At 42.8% G+C, this 21,058-nt stretch overlaps 2 protein-coding genes and 1 long non-coding RNA gene across 9 annotated transcripts in view; 2 read left to right on the forward strand and 1 right to left on the reverse strand.

The window, feature by feature from the left end:
- The window catches only part of LOC142407151 (uncharacterized), a 57,888-nt gene extending 56,093 nt beyond the window's left edge, over positions 1–1,795 (forward strand). The window contains exons 3-4 of the long non-coding RNA XR_012774822.1: positions 599–639; positions 1,669–1,795. This is a non-coding gene — a long non-coding RNA (uncharacterized LOC142407151). The remainder of the gene's footprint in view (positions 1–598; positions 640–1,668) is intronic.
- PLEKHH2 (pleckstrin homology, MyTH4 and FERM domain containing H2) overlaps positions 1–3,540 on the reverse strand; it is a 56,230-nt gene extending 52,690 nt beyond the window's left edge. The window contains exon 1 of one of the 2 annotated variants that reach the window (XM_075496291.1): positions 3,430–3,540. The gene's annotated coding sequence lies outside the window, so the exon portion shown is untranslated. Of the gene's footprint in view, positions 1–563; positions 670–3,429 lie in introns of those variants that run through there. The other variant, XM_075496292.1, reaches the window with a different exon arrangement.
- A 6,092-nt stretch (positions 3,541–9,632) lies between these two features.
- The window catches only part of THADA (THADA armadillo repeat containing), a 168,671-nt gene continuing 157,245 nt past the window's right edge, over positions 9,633–21,058 (forward strand). For 5 of the 6 annotated variants that reach the window (XR_012774823.1, XM_075496299.1, XM_075496302.1 and 2 more), the window contains exons 1-13: positions 9,633–9,746; positions 11,284–11,379; positions 12,782–12,876; positions 13,296–13,426; positions 14,190–14,338; positions 14,497–14,529; positions 15,366–15,418; positions 16,354–16,540; positions 17,221–17,315; positions 17,618–17,838; positions 18,808–19,499; positions 20,161–20,312; positions 20,455–20,610. Coding sequence is in view for 5 of the 6 variants with exons in the window: in XM_075496299.1 (XP_075352414.1) it covers positions 11,304–11,379; positions 12,782–12,876; positions 13,296–13,426; positions 14,190–14,338; positions 14,497–14,529; positions 15,366–15,418; positions 16,354–16,540; positions 17,221–17,315; positions 17,618–17,838; positions 18,808–19,499; positions 20,161–20,312; positions 20,455–20,610 (2,040 nt within the window). In the remaining variant the exon portion in view is untranslated. Of the gene's footprint in view, positions 9,747–10,136; positions 10,363–11,283; positions 11,380–12,781; positions 12,877–13,295; positions 13,427–14,189; positions 14,339–14,496; positions 14,530–15,365; positions 15,419–16,353; positions 16,541–17,220; positions 17,316–17,617; positions 17,839–18,807; positions 19,500–20,160; positions 20,313–20,454; positions 20,611–21,058 lie in introns of those variants that run through there. The other variant, XM_075496300.1, reaches the window with a different exon arrangement.

Consider the following 21,058-nt stretch of genomic DNA (forward strand, 5'->3'; position numbering starts at 1 on the left):
AATTACCAGGCATAAGGTTATGCTGCATGTTCATCAACTTTGTCATGGACAATGAGACACTGACAAGGAAAGGCAAGTAGCAACTGTTTTCAGTGTGATGAAAGAGGCTGGCACAGGAAAATCATGCATAATAAAGACCTCCATACTGCAACTCCTGACTCAGTTAGCATGGATTAATAAGCGATGCCTTTGAGAGCTCCCCTCCCCATGACTACTCCAGTCCTTCAGAAGCCTGGGTTCAAGCGCTCCCCTTCCTCCCACTGTTGGAGGAGGCAGCCCCAGTTCCCCTCCTTCCCCAAGCTCTCATCAGCTGGAGGGGAAGGACCTATGGATTTATCTTTTCCACTGTTCCTGACACCAGGAAGAAAAAGGAAAAGGCAAAGCATCACAAGAGAGATCAAAGTCATGAGTAGGATTCCAAAAAGTCCTTAACTTTTCTTCGATACATTAACATTTTCTAATTCTCTTCTAAATTGTCACTGTCTCAAATTACTCTCAAGTTCATCATAGCTAAGCAGGTGAAGAACTCTCACTGTCTCAAAACCTTCTTTCCTTTCACATACCCTAATTTTTTGTTCCTTTCATTCCATATTCTAAGTTAGAAGGAAGAAGAGGATCACCACAATCACTTCTCTGAAGGTAACTGCTCCATTCTTGAGTGTCTTCTTCTTGGTCCTGCAGGCTATGATTCAAGCTGTTAAGCCTGAGGTTACAACCATCCCTATTCAGGAATCCCCCACTCAGGAATCCCCATGGAATCACTGGGGTTTAAGCACGTTATTAAAATAGTTTCCTGAGCCGATCCTGCAACACCCAAATTCTGAACTTTAAGCATAGAGTCATTTCAACCGCAAGCCTTCTGGGTGACCGGTGCCTTTTACCATTTCCCCCCTTCTTTTCAGCTTGGCAGAAAACTCCCTGGACTGTCAGGGAACCAGGTTGCTCACCGTTGTCCTGTCCCCAATCCTCGCTCCTCTCTCCTTGTGCTGAGTCCCCACGTTCAAGGGGGGAAGGTGGCACTTCCAAGCAGCAGCTTCTCCTGCTTTACAGAGGAAGCAGAAGTTTCAGCTGCAGATTGATTTGGACAGACAGCCTGGATTCTGTGCTCCTAAGTAACGAGGAATGACAATTTCCTATTAGACTGACAATTTCCTATTAGACTGTCTATTTAGGGTTTTTTATAACGTTTTTCCTTTTTGACTAATTACAGCTACATAAGACAGAGGTGAACTCAGCCAACATCTGGTTAACAGTAGGATATTTCAGTGTTTGTGGTAGTGAAAACACAAACGGATCAAGTAGTGAAAGAATTTTTGCTTTTTCGTAGGGCGCAATATTACAGGGTGGAGTTAAAAATGTTTGTCTTTCAACAGACAAAACATTTGAGTAGATGGATTTCTGGCAGCGAACAATGCGTTCAGCCAAGTAGTTTCTCAATGTCCAAGCTAATTAATATTCCACTGTATAAACATTACGGATAAAAAGTTTGAAAATAACTCTTTTTATTGTGGGATGCTTGTTAAAGATTATAATAATTTACTTCATATTTTCCAACAAGCCAATGGGTTCTGGAAATATTTACAGGCACATAATACACTGTTTACAATTGTGGAGTGAATGATCTTACTTTGAATCAATGACTTCCTGTTTCTTGTTTGATTCCCCAAGGGAGGAAAAAAATGAGTTCATCTCTCTTGGCTTAATAGAGTGCTCTGAATCAGCAGTCGAACCTACACAGAGTCCTCCCCTTCTTCCTGCTCCAGTTCCCACCGCAAAGCCCTCCGTTTTCCCCGAGTCTTTAAAAATAAAATCTTTTGAAAAGTAAACTAAAAAAGCGCACATTAAAGCGGTAAGTTCTAATTATATCATCAAAAATTAATTGAGACAAGTTTGACAAGTCTGGAAAGATTAAATTCGTCTTTTTCATTTTTTAAGTTTATAAACCTCTTCATAGGCTTCAAGAAGTCAGAATGTCACATTCTCCCCAAAGGGATTGATATAATTTCCTCTTCTCTGCTGTCTGCTTGGAAATTATCAAAATACATTTCAGGGGGAAGGAGGGAACAATGTTCTAGCTTTTTGAAGCACGTTCAAAATTTACATATTCCTTATCACACTGTCAGTGTTTTCCTCTTGTTTTTAACAAAACGCTGTGTTTAACTAAACACTTCCTAGTCTGTCCATATGTTCTGTATGTCCTTTCTCTGCTGGAGAAAGCTTGGAAAGTCCTGCTGTTTCAATAGGAGTGGGTTTGCGCAGTACGTGGCGGGTTCCCTACACCATCCTAAAATGTTCACCAGCCCCAATGCATTTGGACCATACCTCTTGAATTTCAGGCCCCTTTCTTCTACCCTTTCCACCCAAACTCGGCACTTCCAAATATTTTTGGAGCCTAAAGGTTGGGCTGGAGAAAGGAAATGATGAGACACAAAGTGGACCTGTTTGGGAATCAAGGAAGTCATTCTCAGGTTTGTTGCTGGCCAGGGCCCTTACTCATGTCGAAACACTGGTAACTTTATTTTCCATTTGACTCATTTTGCATAATTCTGTGCTCAGAAAAACTGTAGCCTAAGCTATTTAAAATGTCCTTCAAAATCTGATTTACAAACGGCTTTTCTGCTGCTTCCTAGATATTGATGAGGTTGCTCCCGTGAGGCAACACGTCAGCCAGAGCTCTCCCACTCCAGCACCGGGCGCAGACCCCCGACAGCCCTCCTGATTTCAGGGGCCAGGCTGCCCCCTCCCAGCTCATGACTGAGCCGCTGCCTGCTCGGCTTCCCAGGGAAATGGCACATCTGACGGCCCATCCGCAGAGCGCGGTCAAATGCGTGTAGCAAACAGCATGAAAGCACAGAAGATCCTTTTCCCAATGACAGCAATTTTAAAGGTCGCGGTGTGACATCACACTAGGTACGACTGTTTAATTTTTACGTGAAATTCTGAAAGCTGACGGTGGAGGTATTTTAAAAAGAACTTCATTTGGCACGCTTGTTTGGAAGCGGTGTTCTTCTCGCTTTCCTTTTTGGGGGGACAGCAGGGATACAGCAATGGCACTGCCAACCGGACGAGAGGAAGCTGGACCTTAAGGGACCTAAAGCGACCGCAAGCTCGTCAGTCTCCTGCCCTGGGGACACCGCCTGACGCACCCCCGGAGTACTGCACTCAGTGACACCGCGGTGACCTAACACAACGTCACCCTCCACCGTGACGGCGCCGCGTGACGCCATCCGCCGCCCGACGGAGCAGTCGCCCGGGGGCACCGCGTCGGCTGTCCCGCCGCGCCCCGCCGCCGGGGAGCGACACCCCGCGGCGGCGCCCCCGGGGCCGCCCCGCCGGGAGAGAACCGGGGGCCGGCCCGGGCGCTGCCGCCCGCCCGGCGCGGCCGCGCTCGCGAAGGGAGGGAAGGGGGCAACGAAAGGGAGGTCAAACCTGGCCGGCCGTGGCTCGCCGCGCTGCCGCGCCGGGCGCCGTCCGGGCTGTGGGGGCTGCGGGGCCGCGGCTGCCCGCGCCCCTCGGCGCCCGCCCCACCATCCCCGCGGCCAGCGGCGCGGGCGCCTGAGCGACGGCCGCGACGGCCACTGAGGAGCGGGGGGCCGCCCCCGGCGGGGCGCCCGGGCGGGGCCTGCGCGGCTCGGCGGCGGCGGGAGCCGGCGGGGGGAGCCGTTCGGCGCCGGGGCGCCCGTCCCGGGACGCGGCGGGGCGGGCTGGCCCGGCCTGGCCTCCTCGTCCTGCCGGCGGGGTGGGCTCCCGGGGTCTCTGCCCCGCCGCTTCTTCCTCGGACGGCCGCTGGTTGCGGGCCACCGCCTCACCCGCGTGCTCTGGCCCCGGCGCGGTGCCGGGGAGGGAGCGCCGGGTCGGAGCGCGGAGGGAGGCTGGCTGGAGCCGCCGGGCCGCCCTCCCGAACCACGGCACGGCCTGGTCTGTGCGGGGAAGGGCGGCGGGAGCCGGCGGCTCTCCCGTACAGAGGGGATCCGAGCGCGTGCAGCGCGGGATCGGCCGCACGCCACCCTCTGCCTCCCTCCGCTCCCCTCGTCGGAAGGGACGGCCTGCCAGTACCCCCTTCCCCATGCCAGTTTTTTAAGTTCCTTTGTGAATTAGGAATTCTTCCTCTGACTTTGTGTGCATTTCTGAAGGGGAGACTACGTTAGGAAGATGCATCCGCTTGCCCTGAAGTTCGTCAGCTCCAGCGTTGGAGCTGACAGCGATTTAAATGTCACCTTTTGTGGAAGGTCGTTTGTCAAGCGTAAACCCGAGGGCTGGAACCGTGCGGTCACCGGGGCAATGGTGGGGATGTTGCAGGATGAAGGGGCCTTGCAGAGCTGCCGTGTCCAGTAGGTAAGGACACGCTCTGCGTTTTGGTACTGAGCGGGGTGAAGCAGCAGGTGCACGTGCTGGTGAGTCACGTTGGCAGCAGGCTCTTGGTCCCCTCCGGCTGAAAAGAGCTGTGAGTACATCTCAGGTAACCAGCCATCTCAGCCTCTTCTAAAAGACTGCCTGAAGGATTAAAAAGTATTTGGAAAAAGTAATTAGTATGTTGCTTGTCTGACATTTACAGGGGTCTTCCTCATATACACGTCAATTGGGACTGAGATTTAGGGATTGTGTTTTGTTTGGATTATGATTTAGGGAGGCAAAGTGTTTTACGGATTCTTCTGGCGCATAAACAAACCACGCTTCACCATTCTCCTGGTGTTTATTTCTAGCGTAGGTGTGCAGAGTTGTCTTGTGTCAACTGCTCTTTCACAATCATTTGTGAGTCGATGAAAGTGCAATTTTTTTTGTTTGCAAAAAAAAAAAAGGTCTTAAAAGCTCAAATATTCCCCATCTGGTTATACACACAATTTCATTTTTTCCTATTCAGTTCAGTACAGCCTCCAATTTTCCACTCGCAGTGACCTTAAAGTATCCAAACAACTTCACTGAAACGGCTTCATTTGCTGGTACTTTCCTAAGGGCCTCATGTATTTTTTAAATGCTCACCACTAAAAAACGTATTAAAAACATGATTGCTGATACAGCAAGAAGTGAATTGTTTTCTACCGGATATCCATCCCCTCTATAGAGTGTTCAACCTATATAAAAACCAAATTAACTGAAAAAAAGATTTTTTTTATTAAAAGATTTAGCCAAAAGAATAAAAATTGTAATTTGATTCCTAACAAACGCTATACAAAATGATTTAGCATTGGTGTTTAATGAAAACTTTGGCCGTATCGTTTCCTTGAATAATGACATGTTCTCTCTAGATACACCCAAGATTGCGGAGAGCGTTTGAATTCAGAGCGTGCTGAGCTAAGGAACAGCGAAGGCTGCGTGAATGCCACGCGTAGACCGCAAGAGGGAGAGCAAAGCCTGCTCACTGAACCAGTGTTTCTTTCTCTTTGTTTTCTGGATTGACATTTTCTTTGGCCTCAGATAATAAAAATGCTCCGCAGTCATGCAGCTCTCGATACTCGTACGTAAAGAGGCGTGAAAAAATATTCTGGAAGGAGGAATAGGGATATTCAGGATTTTCTCTGAGCTGCCCTTATCTGTAAAGTATGTAGAGGTGGCTAGGGTCTGTGTTCAGTTACTGAAGGGAATAAAATGACCAGTAGAACAACCGGGACGCATAGAACAAAATACAACTGTGTTTTGTAATTAGAATGAAAGGGGGAAAGCCATAAATCTTCCAGGCAAAGACATAGAAAACTATTGTACGCATAAGTGCAGTCTCAGGAGGAGAGTTGTTTCTCCTTGCTGTTGTCACTGATGGAAGTTACATACAAGCAGTAATAAATCCAAGGTGGAGTCTTGCAAATACGTGCAGAAAATGCAAAAAGCGGGCACATAGTACGCTGTGGAAGCAAACTGCAAGACCAGGCGTTTGCACCTTGGAATGATCATCTGTTAGCTGTCTCACTACAGAAGTAAACCAAAGTCAAAACACCATGAAATATTTGCCTCTCTAATGTGGACTCTGTTAGCCTTGAAATGTGGATTGAAGATGTGCATGTTGTGTGGTTTTTACTGTCTATAATTGACTTTAATGCAAGAAAGTAAGTTCTAAGTTTCTGGTTGTCCTATTGAACAATGACCTCATTTGTTTTGAAGTCTTATGAACACTGTATTGCAAAACATCTACTCTAGAGCGTGGAAGCTAATGCAAACAATGCCACTAGCTCTATTTCAGAGATTATCAAGTCATTATCAAACCTGCAACTAGAATGTAAAATTTTGGGGTTTATGAGACTTTCCTGAGTACGTAGAACATGATTCTGACAAGCTGGATCAGAACCTTACCCCCATCATTACAAACAGAGCTTGTTCTGATCCTCTCTCACATAGATAAACATTGCAGCCATTTAAGTTTAGGTATTTTAGACTGGTATGTGTGTCTACAGTTGGAAAATATATTCCAGAAAACATCTTGTGATCCTAAAATCTTGGATTATACACTGTCTTCTGTAAATTCATTTCTATGTGGATTCTTTGAAAGGATGACGTATATATTTGAGACTTACAATAGAGAAAAAGTTCCCATGATATTGTTTATACTAGTTGCAATTACAAAACTGTGATATAAATAAGTAGATCATCTTCAGGTGCTGTTCAAATTAATTAGAAAGTATCTTGAACTTTCTTGACAAAAAACAGCTTTAAAGATTTATTTAAGTGGAGGAGAGGAAGGCAGAAAGATCATTCCTGTCAATTCATGTTATTACCATGACACGTCTTAAAATGTTGCTCTTTCAAGGCTATGGCTTGTCTTTCAGTGATAGAAAAATGGCATCTTATCTAAATAGCATCTAGTATTTGTGATTTGGTACCTTTGAGTGGAAGAATCTACAGTTACTTCGGTTATTAGTAAAGGCTTTTTCTACATAAGAAAAATATAGCTTATGAGAAGGCTTCCCTTTAAAAGCACAACCTCTTTTTAATTGTTTGGCGCCACAGAGTGGTGACATTCTATATTGCTCTAAATAATCAGTTTCTGGGAGTTTTCAGATGATAAGCTCATCATCTCCCTCTGAAATAAACTTAAAATATAAAATATTCTACCTACTGGATATAGGCATACAGACCCTTAGCTCAAGACTAAAATTTACAGCTCCAACATTAAAATTTCCAAGTGTGGCTTAGAATATTTCCTTTGAGAAGGATTTTCACTGGTGGAGGTTGATTTGTCAATACTGTAAAGTCTGTGGATATAAATCCAGCACTTAAAAAAATTTCTGATGAATTGCAGAAACCTGCTGAGACATCACAGTAAAAATGGCCATACCCGGTCAGAGCAGGGGTCCATCTAGCCTGGTATCCAGTCGCTTGACTCTCATCCTCAGCCAGTGCCCAGGGAAGTTAAGTGCCATTTCCCCAGAATACTGTCCCAGTCTCCAGTTGCTTTGTGGCTCAGGGACTTTGTAAGCCAGAATTTTTGTGTTTTGAAACTTTTACTGTTGGTTTTTTTTTTCTTCCATGATTTAGTCCAGCTGCTTTTGAACAAATGTAATTTTCAAGATCCACAATGTCCTAGGATGATGAGCTCTATGGTTTGAATAACTAATTTTCTTTTGGACATGCCATCTGCTTGTTTCATTTGATGCCCCTTAATTTTTGTAGAGACAGTGAAAAATTATTTTAGATATTTCTGTTGTACTCAATTTCAGTAGTTTCTCTTTGACAGTGAAGTTAACTACTCTCTTTAATGGCTTCACAGAGAAGCCCCTCTCTACCTTTGGCCATCCTTCTTACCCTACCTACCTCACACCTTTGGCAGTCCTACTATGTTCTTTTTGTGTAGGGATGAACACTGCACACAGCGTTCAAGGCGCAGGTGTGTTTATACAGTGACATAGTGATGCTGTGTAGTTTGGTTTTTATTCTCTCCCTGGCAATTTCTAACACTGCGATTGCTTTTTTGGCCTCTGCAAGATCGCTGGCTTTAGGCACGCAGCAGAGCACAGTGGACCCACAACACCAGTAGAATCATAGAATCGTTTAAGTTGGAAAAGACCTTTAAGATCATCAAGTCGAACCGTTAACCTAGCACTGCCAAATCCACTGCCAACTCCACTTGAGTAATTAAAAGGTCTGTCGCTCCTTACCAGCAGAATAGAAATGCTCAAAACGGTGTGACTTAGCTTTTCAAGGTAGTTAAGCCTAATAAGCCATGCCTGGTGAGCTGCTCAGAGGGGGTATGTGAGCTAGTTCTAAGTAAGTTATTTTGGATACTGGAAACTTGGTGCTCTTGGAGAACAGAGCAATTGAAGTGTGTGGGTCTTGCATGTTACTGTTTCATTCTTGAGATGACTCTTTGCTTTACATTGCACTACAAGGCATGGATTCAAGTGTTACCTGACAGCTCCCTGGCATTGATGCTTCCTCTAACTGGAAAAACTTGGGGGGAGTAGAGCTCTTTTGGAAAGCAGAAAGTTGCTGGAAAGTTATTGCTAGTGTTACAGAAAATGAGCTGGCATACATAGGGCTGGAACCCTGAAAAGTGTTCCCCTGAAACCAGGGAACCTGTAGAAAGAGGATCACACTGAGTGTAAAATGTGCAGGTATTGAATTGAGCACAAGGAACTTAGCTTAACCTGTTGGAGACTTTGCTTACAGTAAATGATGATGCGTTGTCTGATTTAGCTGGCAGGTTAAATCACATGTGAGCATTCAATCTCTCTTCGAGCTGGAGATAGCCCAACGTTTTAAGGAGGTCACTGCCACACATAGTGCCAAATAACAGTGTCCATTTCCTAGAAATGCCTGAACACAAACCAGAGGGAAAAATCAACCAACCAACAGAGAAAAACTCAAATTATTTCCATGTGTTTGGATATGGTTAAACCTTTTCTCAATTCCTTTGGCCATTACCATGTCAGAAGTCAGAAGGTACTGTGAAACTCCCGTGTTAAAGGGGGATCCGGAAGATTGTTGAAAGTCCTCAACAGACTCATGGACTCTAGCTGCTTTAGATTGCCAAGACGATTACTGTTGCATGAAAGTCAAGTGGCAAGGAATGGTTTTTATTACATTTTCCCCCTTTTCCTTTCCAAAATGATGTTCTTAAACCTTAGTGGAAGCACGACTGCTATGTTGAGCTGGCATTTTACAATAACCACTTTTGCAATAACCATTTTCACAAGTGCAAGATCTCCCTTCTGCTAGATACAGCTCATGGACTCGGGAAAAACATCTCCATTTGGTAGCCAATTGCTTGCAAATTACACACTTCTTAAATTATACGAGACTAGGAGGAATTGTGACAGGCACATGACATAGATGTTGAAAACTTAAAAAAAACCCTGCTCTGGCTAAACCCGAAATGCTTATGTACCAAAAAGTGACCTTTCTTTTTTGTTAATTATTTTACAGTTTAAGAAAATGTTGGTTTATCTTTTTGTTAAGACGAGTATCTTCCAAAGAAAGCCGGCTACCCGCTGCGGCCACCGCCGCTGAGGAGGATGCTCCCAGGTCGGCGCTGGAGCGGGCAGCGGGACGGCCGGCCCGCGGCGCAGGCAGATGGCTGCCCTTGCGCTGCAGGAGCCCCGCCGGGCGCCGGGCGGCAGCTGCGGGGGCTCCCCCGGAGCACCAGGTGGGTCGGTCCCGGCGTGAGGCGGCGCCGGGGCCCGCCGCAGGGGGGCGAGGGCGGGGAGCGCTCCGGGTGCGGCCCCCGCGCCCTGGTTGGCGGCGGGCGGCTCCGGCCCTCTCGGGGCGGCACGTGGTGCGGGCGGGGCGGCGGAGACCGGGAAGGGAAGCGGCGCCCGTGGGTGAGTCTCCCCTCGGGTAAGGGGCGGGCAGCGTCTTCCCGGCGTTTCCCGTCCCCTCCGCCACTGCCCTCCGCCGAGCCGCGGCCTCTGTGGCGGCGGCCCCGCCGCTTCCCCTGGCGGGCGCCGGTGCCGCTGCCCTCCGCTCCCCAGGCCCCGCTGCGCACCGGGCCCGCGCTGCCGCCCGCCGCGAGGCTGCCGGGGCGGGGGAGGCCCCGGGGGCTGCGCCTGAGGCGGCGGCGGGTGCGGCCTGGCCTGGCCCGGCCCGGCCCGGGGGCCCGGCAGCGCGCTGGGGGCTGCTGTGGGGCGCGGGGTTATTTGGGCCGTCTCGGTCGGTCAGGGAGAGCGGGAGGCGCTCGCCCGGCAGCGGGGCCTGGCTGCCTCTTCCTCTGAGGCGCTGTAAGTCAGGCTCTTGTCTTCCTGAGACCGCTCGAAGGTTGTCGGGGCTGGCGTGTTTGTTACCCCGCGTGGGCACCGGCCTCGCTGCCCAGCCGGGCACTGGCACGCTGGTGAATGCTGTCGTGTGGTGCCCGCTGCCTGGGGAAGAAGGCTGAGGCCACCTGTTTTTAGAAGGAAATAGAAGGAGTTATGCTTTCTGATCACTACCAACTGAGACTAGGTAATAGCTCAAGGGATCTTATCCGTATATATAAATGTGTGGAGGGAGGGTGTAAAGAAGATGGAGCCAGGCTCTTTTCAGTGGTGCCTGGTGCCAGGACAGGAGGCAGTGGGCACAGACTGAAACACAGGAGAGTCCCTATGAACATCATGAAGCACCAGATGTGGTGTGAGGGTGCCTGAGCACTGGCACAGGTTGCCTGGAGAGGCTGTGGAGTCTCCATCCTTGGAAGCATTCAAAAGCTGTCTGGCCATGGTCCTGGGTAACTGGCTACAGGTGGCCCTGCTTGAGCAGGGGGTTGGACCAGATGACCTCCAGAGGTCCCTTCCATCCTCAGCCGTTTTGTGATAACGAGCTCATAAGTCAGTGAAACTGTAGCGCACATTAAATTGCCATTACCTTAAAGAAGAAAAATAACTTGCTATTTGTAACATCCATTATAGTGAACACAGAACTGGTTGATATGTTGTCAAGAAACAAAACTGCTTTGCTACACAGTTCTACCTTTACATTGGTACAAGTTTAAATGAGTTTTGAAGCGTAAAACAGAGCAACAGAAGTTTTGTGGTGTAATTCCCGTGCTTCTGCGTAATATTTTCAAACTCTGATCCAGGGGCATGCCACAGACTACATAACAAGTGCAGTAAAAACTCCAGTGAGAGAGTTTGTAAGTCATCCAGCAAATCCTGAAATCCTCTTTTCTATGTCTTCCATTCTGCACCATGAAGTCTGAGTGAATTTTGGACAAAATGCTCGAAATAGCTCTTTTTAATTTTATCAACTTTAACTATTATCTTGAAAAAAAAGTTGCACAGATAATGCAGTAAACATTATTTCAGGACAGCGAAACATCATGCAGTTATCATAGGAAGTGTTTGTAATGATGCTTTTAAAACAAAGTGACTTTTTTTTTTTGAGCAGGTATCTCTTAATCAGCTAAAATGGTTTTAAAGAAGAAGAAGGAAATTCAGGTAGATGCATTCTTTCTTGATCATCAGCAGCTTGAAAAACTTCAGAGTAAGTGGGGTGTTTTTTTCTGAACCAATGTGTAATTTCTTTTTCTGTTAGTAGAATGCATTTGAGTAGCTACTGAAATTGATCGTTTTTTTTTTTTCCTTGTTATGTGTTGTTTCTGGTGGTTTTGTTTTACGGGTTTTAGGTGTGTTTGCTCTTCTGTGGTTTGTTTTTATTTTGTAATGACAATGACTTTTTACCTTGGCAGAGTTAAAAGAACCCTTTAGAGCACCGTGTCTTAGGTTTGAAAGCTCTTTGCTGTGTTTTGTCATTGGTGTGAAGGTGGTAGAAGGTCCTACTTGTGATCCCACTTGCAGGCATGTAATTCAGTGCTACCTGAAGTACTAGCCTTAATATGTGGGATGACACTGAATTTCAAAGAATCACAGAATGGTTGAGGTTGGAAGGGATCTTGGGAGATCATCTTGAGTGTATTTTCCTAGTCTTTGGATTTTCTGTAGGTAACTTGATTTAAAGATACTGTTCAAATGCTCTTTTATTTTGTGGGGGTTTTGTTGTTGTTGTTTGATGAGATAAACTTCCAGTGATCTTTACTTTAAAAAAACAAAACCAAAAATGAGGAATACAAGATTTGTATACTAAAGTTACTATGAGGTGCTCCTTGCTTTCTAGTCAGCACTGGTGAGGCCGCACCTGGAGTGCTACATCCAGTTCCAGGTTCCCCAGTACAAGAGAGGTATGGACATACTGGAGAGAGTCCAGCGAAGGGCCACTAAGATGATGAAGGGCCTGGAGCATCCCTCTTGTGAGGAAAGGCTGAGAGAGCTGGGACTCTTCAGCCTGGTGAAGAGAAGGCTCAGGGGGATCTTACCAATGTGTAAAAAATATCTGAAAGGAGGGTGTAAAGAAGACAGAGCCAGGCTTTTTTCCGTGTTGAACAGTGATGGGACAGGAGGTGATGGGCACAAACCGAAACACAAGAGGTTCCCTCTGGACATCAGGAACCACTTTTTTTTAATGTGACGGTGACTGAGCACTGACACAGGTTTCCCAGGGAAATTGGGGAGTCTCCATTGTTGGAGGTATTCAAAAGCTGTCTGGCCGTGGTCCTGGGCAGCCTGTTCCAGGTGACCCTACTTGAGCAGTGGGCTTGGACCAGATGACCTCCAGAGGTCCCTTCCAACTTCAACCGTGCTGTGATTTTGTGAAACTGGTCTTCGTACTGAAGATGAGGCCTACTATTATGCTGCAGTGAAACTTGTATTTTTTTTCATTTGTTAGAAAAAAAAATGGTGTTAAGGTATTGTAAGGTGACTTAAGGCATTGTGGCACTAGTAGGTTTACTGAAACAGGAAAAAGCAGTGATTTCTTATTATAAAATATGTATTGTTTATACTGCTTATTGTAATTCCTTTCTAAAAAGAGACTCTTCTTCCAAATGTAGGGTTTTCAAAGGCTGAAGAGCAAAACCTGGCATCTCTGCTTCTGCACTGCGCACAGCTGAGCAATGGCATCCAGCAGATCCAGTGTATTAAACAAGTAAGACTTCACTGTTGTTAGTGTGGCTTCTGGTAACTGACAGCGTGTCATGTGCGCTGTTAATGGGAAATACAATTCTAAAACAAACTCTGTAATGTTTTAAACATTCCTGGAGACAGGTAAAAAGCAGTTGTTACTGCTGCACATGCATTAGGTAGAAATGTAGTTCTAGTACTTAAATTAGCAAGGGCTGCAGTTACTGAAAATGATGGAAGGCAAGTGATACCAAGTTTCCTATTTTCTATGCGTGTATTTTTGGTATCAGAGGTGTTCAGGTTATTCAACACCTGAAACTCAACAGGATGTGGTAAAGAGAGGACAGTTTTGCACCATATATGTGGATGAGAGGGAATGATGCCTCTGTTAATGATGAAGGTATATCCAGAGTTATTGTTGATCTTGTGTTCTGTTGATTATAGATTACGCCATTGGTAAAGAAGATGGATCAAAACTCTGCATGTGATCCCATGGTTAAAGCTTGTTTGGATATTTTGGGAGAGACATATTTTTCACTGGGTGCGAAGAATCCCTTGAAAAAAGTGTTAGTAAGGTAAAAAATTGAATAGCAAGCCTTTATTTTTTTTTTTAAATGCTCTCCTTACCTAGAAGTCAGTAATTTGTCATGCACTACAAATTGGTGTAGTTTAATTACTGAAAATTTGTGATACTAATATGTGAATATGTACTGTTTTTCTTTCTTGTTTAGTTAAAAATCTTAATTATAAATAATACAATATATTGTTGGATAAATAACTTCAAAGTGAAGTTATTGATCTGTTTCATTACTGGAAAGACAACATAGTGTGTAATTACCACTTCGAATTTTAAAATCCAATATTAGAGTAGAAATTTAAAATAGTTCTGTTAAAAAAGAAAATCTCAACTTTGACAATATAAAGAGAAGGCTGTTCAGAGGAATCATAACTAAACTGGTTTCTTGTGCCTATTTTTATTGGAATTATGTTTTTCTCTTGCAAAATTACTGTTGTATTTCTTTAGTGAATTTTGTTACGGCCTTAACATTTTTAAGATCCAATGCTTAGCTGTCTTCATTTCTGTGTCTGAAAACATTTGTTTTCCCACTGAGAGAAGCAGGGCTTCCATCCTGTATTTGGTTGCGTGCCGGAGCTTTACACCCCTTTGACAGGTTTTCTAGCTGCAAAATTAGAACATGCATGTTTATTTTAAAACAGAATATGTTTTCATGCAGGAAGCAACATGTATTGGACTTTTAGCTGACATTAACTTCTGTCAAATGGATATTTAACACCTCAGTGTGAGCTAACTGATCGTGCTGTTTCTTACTGTTGCAGTTCACTAAACAGTCTTCCTGAAGAGTTTATGATGTTAGCTGTACAAAGCTTTGTATGCTGCCTTAGGGAAGAACTGAAAACCACAGACGTATATTTGTACAGAAAAGTACTGGACAACCTTGCTTCCTGCATGGAGGACTTCAGCTTAGGTACGATGACTTTGAATATATTGTCTTCTGTTTTAACTTGCTCAACATTGGTTTGCATCTTGGTGTGGCGCCTAATAGTAACGTTTACATCTTTATCTATGTAAAGTAGATAGTATTGGCTAGTATTCACTCGTTAAAATGTATTTTCTTTCCTCTAGGTAGAGCAAGTATTAAGAACCTGTTTGAAGAAGGTAAAGTTATATTTATAGTAAAATAAGTTTCACTGTAGCTATTGGGGGAGGGTTGTGTGTGAAGAAGTAACGTGAGGTAGGCATAAAGAGCTGTCAGATCTGATTTCTTCCTGGTTAATTTTTAATAATTAGCACCCTCATGTGGTACTTTTTTGTCAAAGACTTTCCCTTGACTCGTACCTTTAATTTCCAGGGGTCAATCTTGCTTTGTTGAGCAGCTCTAGATATAAATCTGAAGAGGTACCAGTGAGTGATTCTTAAAGGGTTGGGGGAGTTGATGCTACTTTATGTGAAATATTCTCTGCCTTGTGCCTCATGATGAAGTTGGATGTGGTACCACTGAGCTTTAACAGCCAGTCTTGACTATTGCCACAGCAGGCCTGGGCTTGCTAGAATTTTGTTTGGCAATAATTTGGCAGAAGTCTGATCTGCTGGTAATATGGGATAACTTGACATATTGTGCCCTCAGCAGGCAGATAATGTTCACAGCTTCCTGTGGACCTTTTATTGCTGCTCTGTTTTTAGCTCTTGGTAATTTCAGCTTTTCATTGAGGAACCAGAACTCTCCAATACCTCACAGAATTAGGCCGAGTGGGTTGGAAGCTCTCGTTTTGTACCAGGTTGTTGCAAACCAGCCTGAGATTTTGCTTTAGCGTTGCATCTTTGGATCTGCACTGTAACGTCAGTTTAATTTGTTTACAGAGTGGAAGAAACACCACTATATGGATTGACTGTTCGTTGTGTCTGGGTATGATGTGTATGTGTAGTTGCTGTGCTGGAATTTTTATGTTCTATTTATCTTTTAAGAAAATTAATACAATAATTGTTTTCAATAGTTCTTCAGTTTCTGCAGAAGTCGCTACTTGACATACAGGAAGAAAACAGGCAAGTGAATTCAATATAAGCTGTATTTTATCTTTTTATTTCACTCTTGCAAGATAATCTGGTATGGTTTGGAATATCACTTTGATAGCCATATATTGATGAAAGATGGGAACGTCATTTTACAATGATACATATTTTAAATAAAAACTGCTGATGAGTTTCTTTTCTTTTGTGGCAATATGATATAAAATAAGAGAGGAAAGGAGGAAAATTAAAGGCGGTAATATTTAAGGCACTGATACTGTTAGAGCTACTACTTTTAAGGGAGGCCTTTGGGTTGTGGTTTTGCTATCTGAATTGTGACTGAACACTGTAATTAATAGATACACTTACTAAAATTCAGGTAGAGTGATACTCTTCCACTTTCCATGAGGGTTTAATTCAGTATTGATATTCTGTTTTGTCTGTCACAGCAGTCATTTAATATCTTGACATTTTCCAGCATTGCATAAAGTGAAGCCTCTTCATTGTGGTCTCTCATCATGTACCCAGAGTGCTTAATGGAGTGTTTTGTACATTAAAAGTACATGTTGTCTGTCTTCATGTTAGAAGAAGGTCAAATCATAGAAATATGCTTTGCGCATGGAGGAACTGCTTGAAAAATGAGAAAGGAGCAGCACTGTGTTCTGTTGGTCTTTTTGGAAAGTTTCTGGAAAAGTTCAGCTCTGCTCAGGCAAAAGCAAATGAGTGAAAGTTTGTCACAGGATCCTGCAGAAACTGTAGTAGAATGTTTCATTATGTTTGTTAACCTCATTTTAAAACACTGCCCTTGAATCTGCTTCTTGTTTTCCTGTAGTTACGTATCTGATCAACTCAAACAATAAATTGGTTTTTACCATTAATTCTATCTGAAGTTGGCAGAATGTAGTTTTCTGGGTATAGTGAAGAATGGTTTTCATTTCCTTTTTGTGCCCGTGCCTGTCTTTTTTCCACAGGAAGAATCATGGAAATCGTATTGTTCAGACTCAGTTGATGCATGATTTACTGATGGCCATTAAAGTTTCAATGATGCTTGTACAGAAATTACAAGAAAATATCCAGGGAAGTCTTTGGAAACACTATGAGTCTTTCGTTTGGCAAAGCATGTGTAGTTTACTGAAAAGCTCCACAAACTTCCTAATGGATGGTGAGTTTAATAACATTCAGAACCAAATATTTTTATTAAGTCAGTCTTGTTGTCTTTGTAGTAAACACAATCTGTATGTATAAAAACTTAGTTTAGCTTGAATGGAAATTGAACTGCTGAGATTAATGGGAGTGGGAGCAGTCTTGGAAATTGAACTGCTGAGATTAACGGGAGGTCTTTTGGCGAGCTATGATTTGTAGATCGTAATTTTGGAGTGCACAGTTTAACTTGTCCTACTACAAAAAATCAAGGTAAATGCTATTACTAATAATTTGGAAACTAGCAGAAATACGTTTGAGACTCACTGAATGTCTGTGCCTACCAAAAATTTATATATCTGTATGAATTACGCTGTCAGAACTATTTATTGGTGCACTATAACTGTGTTTACTTCTCATACTGATATTTTTTAATATAAACATCAACAGGCTCTGCCGCAGTTGCCCTTGTCTTACTGGGCAGTTCTATATTTTCTATCTGTTAAAAGGTATTAATAGTTTCCTATTACACTAGAGTATAAATTTGTTAATACTTGCTATCCAGGCGGACGCTACAGATTTGTGATTATACAACTACAAGTAATCTAGGAAATTTAATACTATCTTGATAATTTTGATACGTAGTTCTAGCACACAATGTTTGCTGCACTCTAATGTAAAGTATCTTTCTCTGCCATGTAGCAACTCTCCTGCAAACTGTTCAGACTACATCAGGACTGGCTGTTATTCTGTTTACTAAGGCTATGTATGAGCCAGTTGAAGAATTACCTTCCTTGGTAAGAGTATTTCTTTGCTAAAGACTGTGAAATGTCATAGTGTCATTAATCAGTGCTACTAGTGTTGTTCAGAGGCTTTGCTGATACAGATAGCAGGACTTGCCAGCCTCTGTATCCGTCTTTTCCTGGAGTGTAAATCCTTTATTCTCTCCTTGCCGTATGAAGTAGTAAGACCAGGGTTTTGAATTTGAGAAAAACAGTTACAAGAAATCTCTTCAGATCTTCTGAGATTCTCAGTTATGCACAAAATAGCTTTTCTCCTGCCCTGAGATACTGTAATGGGTGTTATTCTGCTATTACAGGTCAGTGACTTGCTTCTTGGGTCAATGAAACATGCAGGAGTGCCAGGGTGGTTTGTGAGTAACTGTGGGACTCTGTGTACAGAAGAACTCCCTGACTCGGTCCTTCTCTTTCTTTGCCATGGAGCACTGGCTATGCTGGAATGGAAGAATGGCAGCATGGGTGAAAAAGGAGAGAAACTGTTATTAGATATTGCATCAGTCTTGTTGTCTTTGAGTTCTGAGTAAGCCTGTGTTTTGATTTGTATTGTTTCCTGTTTGGGAGGAGGGGTTTGATCTTTTTACTTATATTTTTGCACGGCTGATATGGTCCTGGTGGACTATCTCTTTGATGTGTTCAGTGTGATGATATTAGTTTCTGCCACAGATCATGTAATCTTTTTAATATATTCAGAATAACTCTCTAGTTTGAAAAATATAATGTCTTGATATTGCATAGATAGTTCTAAGTTACAATTTTCTCTTGCATGCTAAAATGAAATTTTGTTTTTCCAACAGAAATGGGATTAGTTTACCAACTACCTGATGGTAAGGTGTGGCAGAATCAGTTGTTACGTAGACAGATAGACTTTAGTTTCAGGACATCACCTTCTATGCTTTTAAAAGTACAGAAGAAAACAAAGTGTGCCGATGAATAGAATACTTGAAGTAAGATGAGTTTTAATTTTTTTTCTGGTTGCAAGCATTGAGTGCTTGCATCTAATGGACTACCAGTACTATCGGATAGGAGATTAAAACGTGTATTCAGTTCACCCTTTGCTCCTGCCTTGGAAGTCAGTTTTATGATTTTATTCTTGCACATATGGTACTCAGTTTTTGACAATGAAAAGTTTTCCTTATATTTTCAGGAAGCATGCAATAATATAATGCTGCTCAAATATTAGCGTGTCTATATTAATTTTTATTTTTGTTTTTAAAATAGTGTAGTGGCTTGTCAGGTTTCTTTTCCCCATATTTAGGGGTTTTAGCTGTGGCCAGTTAACAGCATGTCAGGTAACTAAGCATACACTTTGCAACATCCGATTCATCACTTCCTTGTTGTGTTAGTTCCTTTCCAGTGAACGGTTAGTGTCTCCTTACCTGTTTTAGTGTGAGGTAAACTAATGTGATGAATAATTATTCTGAAATAAATTATTTTTTGAAAAAATTGACAAATGCAAATAATGAGCTTTTTTGTTTGTTCTTTTTAAAAGGTTAAAAGAATCCAGCATGTCAACGTCTTTGTCTAGAATCCTTGCTATTTGGACTAATTCAGCACTGGCTGCCCTCATTTCAGGCTCCCCAAATCTAAAAATCAAACTTAATGGGAACTCGGATGTAATTGGGAAGCTGCTGGAATACATTTATACACACTGGGAACACCCTCTGGATGCTGTTAGACACCAAACCAAATTGATATTCAAGAATCTTCTTCAGATACACCAAACCGCCATTACTGGATCCAATGAAAAATCAGACCCATTCTTTGCAAGGCTGATAAAGCATTTACTAAGCTTGGAATGGCATGTAAAAGGGAAATACGCTTCTCTTGGCTGTCTTGTGGAGTGTGTGGGCACTGAAAATATACTACAGTTGGACAGAACAATTCCAGTACAAATCTTGGACGTGATGAATGATCAGTCTCTTGCACCCTATGCTAGTGATCTTTTGGAAACCATGTTTACAAATCACAAAACCCATTTTACTTCGAGTTTTCAAGAAAGCACCTGGATTGACCAGTGGCATGACATCTGGGTTTCTCCTCTTCTAGTAATACTGTGTGAAGGGAACCACGACCAAACTACTTATATAATAGATTACTATTTACCAAAATTGCTGAAATGTAGCCCTGACAGTCTGAGCTACATGATTAGAATTCTTCAGGCTTCTGCAGATGCTAATCTAGGTGAGAAAATAAATATCGTATTTGTAATTATGATTGTTTTTTTTTTTTAATCTCAGAAATATGATTTCTGATCTATTATTATTATTGAAATTAATTTGGGAGAAAAATTCCAGATGGTTATTATTGCTGCTAGTATTTCAAGGTGGAATTCATACTAACCATAAGTGTGTCTTCATGCCATGAGCAAAATAATTAATATTCTAACTGTGGGTGCCTTACTGTTCTCTTTACATGCCAAGCTTTGTTACATATCAGTATTTTTTTCTACTATTTTTCTGTTCTGCTGTTATTTCTTACACAGGCATGTCCAGTAACGGGGCTTTACAGATTGGTTTTGTGGCAAATATGTGGATATGAGATTTATGATTCTCTTGTAGTTTTTGACATAATTTAGTGTCATTCTAAAATAAGGGCTTGTGAGACCTCACAAGGTCCCTTTTTCATCTGACATGTTCAAGACGAAGCTTTTTGGGAACCAAAAAGGCGATTTAGAACTAGTTTAATCTATGACAGACACTGTCTTTTGGGGTTTATGGGGTAAAAAATAAAAGGCAGTAGGGGTCACGTGTTGGAAGTATTAGGACTTTCTGACAAGCATTGTAATTAGTACATTGTTTGTGTTAATCAAACTATAATTATTACCGGTTTTCATTTTCTTTAGGCTCTTGCAGTACTAGAGGAGCTCTTGGAGCGTTAATGGCATGCCTAAGAACAGCCAGGGCTCACGGACACCTGGAACTTTCAAATATCATGAGCAATGGTCTTGTATCCACTGAATGTATAAAACAGGGTCTAGTTCATCAGCACAATCAGGTAAAGGGACAATGGGTTTTTTGTGTCTTTAAATTAGAAGAATTGCTTTGATCCTAAATGCTATGTCAGCATTGTTTTAAAACAAAGGTATCATCATAGGTGCCTGTAACTCTTTTGTGGTTAACATCTAAATATCTTTCAGGTTTGCATTGATGCTTTAGGTTTACTTTGTGAAACCCATCGTAGCACGGAAATTGTATCCATGGAAGAAATGGAACTAATTCAATTTTTTATGAAGTACAACTTGAACAGCCAGTCTCCTTCAGTAAGGCAACAGATAGGTTCTTTACTGCGAAAGGTAATTTCAAACTATAAACAATGTCTAACGTGCCTATTATGTTAGTTATATAGCATTTAAAAAAAAAAATTCTACTGAGTATGTTATGAAGTTGCTCATTTGAAAGACTAGAAGCTCTAAGGCCAGGACTATGTTGTATGTATTATCCAGCTGAACGGTGGTAAGTCATCGCAGGCAAGGATGGCTTAAACAAAAAATTAAGTGGTAGGCACTTGATAATGAATGGTAGTGAGTGTTACTTAACCTGTCAGCGTATGTGTACTCTACCAATAGCAAAGCAATGGGCTGTAGAGTAAGCAATGAACCTTGTGTTGCCTTTGTTGTGGACTAAGAGTGTGCTTACATAGACTTACCAGACCTCAGGCAAATTCACAGTAACTTGATCAGCTTCAGCAACCTGACTTGGAAGACAGGGTAGAGGAATATTAGGGAATAGCACGACATGTGG

The sequence above is a fragment of the Mycteria americana genome, chromosome 3, assembly GCF_035582795.1.
Source record: "Mycteria americana isolate JAX WOST 10 ecotype Jacksonville Zoo and Gardens chromosome 3, USCA_MyAme_1.0, whole genome shotgun sequence".
NCBI classification, from domain to species: domain Eukaryota; kingdom Metazoa; phylum Chordata; class Aves; order Ciconiiformes; family Ciconiidae; genus Mycteria; species Mycteria americana.